This window comes from Bos indicus x Bos taurus, chromosome 1, assembly GCF_003369695.1.
Source record: "Bos indicus x Bos taurus breed Angus x Brahman F1 hybrid chromosome 1, Bos_hybrid_MaternalHap_v2.0, whole genome shotgun sequence".
In the NCBI taxonomy this organism is placed as follows: domain Eukaryota; kingdom Metazoa; phylum Chordata; class Mammalia; order Artiodactyla; family Bovidae; genus Bos; species Bos indicus x Bos taurus.
Window position 1 is genome coordinate 42,385,319 of NC_040076.1, and position 2,251 is coordinate 42,387,569.

Genomic DNA, 2,251 nt, shown 5'->3' on the forward strand with positions numbered 1-2,251 from the left:
CATCCCTGAGATTCTCCAGGCAAGAACATTGGAGTGGGTTGCCATTTCCTTCTCCAATTTCTAATGGTTAGGTTATCCATAAGTATGCCTTCAGCTACCCAAATACTTTCAAATCATTGTTTATATTATGCTGTAACAAACTCATACTACTAAGCTATCCCAAGTGGATAATCAGGGGATGCTCTCTCTATAACAAGTGGCCAAAGCATTTGAGTTCTCAAATTCAATTTTGATGACCATCTGCCCATCACCAAGTGTCCTCTCTCTCCTTCACTGACCACTCCTTCCAAACCTAACATGTCACTGAGTCCTAGGGACTCTATATTCTGATTTATCTTGGTCTACTCTTTGCCTTTTTCATCAATCCTAATAACATATTACACACTGACTAATAATTTCACATGCATTTGAATCAACTAGAGAGCATTTTGGAAATACAGATTATTAGACTTCATTCTTATTCCCACTGAATCAGTATCTACAATAACACCTCATAATCTATACTTTGTACAAAAATTTCCCCCAGACAATTCTGATGTGTATTCTGGTTTGGAAAACACCAGACAGGAGTATCAGCACTTTCTAATTATTGTTCGTAATTCTGCTTTCCCTTCTCTGCAGAGTATTTTTTACATACCAAACATTTAATTTAAAAAATATCTTGCCATGAATTTCCTAGTCCTAAAACTTTTCAGTGCATACCTACTGCCCAAGAAATAAAAGTTCAAGATCCTTCAAATGTCATTAAAATAACTCTATAATTCAAACTTCTTTCCCCTAAACCCTCATCCAAGTCCCAGATGAAGAATGTTTCTAACACATACAAGTATCCTCACAAATTTAGCTATTTTACAATGTCTGTCCTTTCTTCTAAGTCTTTTAATTCCTGCACATTTTTTGAACTGAAATACTTACATTTTCTATTATGCCAATTCCTCAGATTATTTTTCATTGTCATGATAGTAGTGAATAAAATCAAGGGTATTCTGACAAGTGCATGGTTTTATTTCAACTACTTATTCCAATATTCTTTCTATATAATCTTAATGAATGTTCCTTTTACATTTACTGCATTTCGTTTTAGGGGCTACCCAGTAACAACATGGATACTAAAAATGCAACATCACTGACAGAATTTGTTCTCACAGGACTTACATATCAACCAGATTGGTATATTCACCTGTTCCTGATGTTCCTGATAGTATATCTCATCACCACTGTAGGAAATCTTGGACTAATTGCTCTCATCTATAATGACCCTCACCTTCACATCCCCATGTACTTATTCCTTGGGAGTTTAGCCTTTGTGGATGCTTGGATCTCATCCACTGTGACTCCCAAGATGCTCGTCAACTTCCTGGCCAAGAGGAAGATGATCTCTCTCTCTGAATGCATAACACAGTTGTTTTCCTTTGCATTCAGCGCAACCACAGAATGTTTTCTCTTGGCAACAATGGCGTTTGATCGGTATGTGGCCATATGCAAACCATTACTTTATTCAGTGATTATGACCAATAGATTATGCATCCGACTGTCAGTCTTATCATTTGTAGGTGGCCTTATTCATTCCATAATTCATATAGGTTTTTTATTCAGATTAACCTTCTGTAAGTCTAACATAATACACCACTTTTATTGTGACATCATGCCATTGTTTAAGATTTCTTGTACTGACCCTTCAATCAATGTTCTGATGGTATTTATTTTCTCAGGGTCAATACAAGTGTTCACCATTCTTACTGTTCTTGTCTCTTATATACTTGTTCTCTTTACAATCTTAAAAAATAAATCCATACAAGGCATAAGGAAGGCCTTCTCCACCTGTGGAGCCCACCTCCTATGTGTCTCTTTATATTATGGGCCTCTTCTCTTCAGGTATGTGCACCCTGGCTCTGCACAAACAGATGCTCAAGATATGATGGACTCTCTATTTTACACTGTTATAATCCCTTTGTTAAATCCAATCATCTATAGCCTGAGAAATAAGAAAGTCATGGACTCACTGACAAAAGTGTTAAAAAGAAATGTTTAGATTTCATAATGTTATCTGTAGTCTTTTTTTTTTTTTTAAATCATCATATGGATGTAAAGATTAGATGTGTCTCTGTTTTGGTTAGTGTTCCAAGCTTCTTGTGTTTATAAAACTGCCTTTGTTTTTTAAGGTGTTATGACTTAAAGTGTTAGCACTAATATACTCCCTAAAATATTTGTATATGTTGTTCAAAAATACAAAGAACTTTAAACAAGTATT

At 35.2% G+C, this 2,251-nt stretch overlaps 1 protein-coding gene across 1 annotated transcript; it reads left to right on the forward strand.

Moving 5' to 3' along the window:
• Positions 1-1,102: 1,102 nt before the first annotated feature.
• On the forward strand, positions 1,103-2,032 carry LOC113898654 (olfactory receptor 5H2-like). Its single transcript, XM_027551995.1, has one exon. It carries the CDS (start codon positions 1,103-1,105, stop codon positions 2,030-2,032), a length of 930 nt encoding a protein of 309 aa, XP_027407796.1.
• The last annotated feature ends 219 nt before the right edge of the window (positions 2,033-2,251 follow it).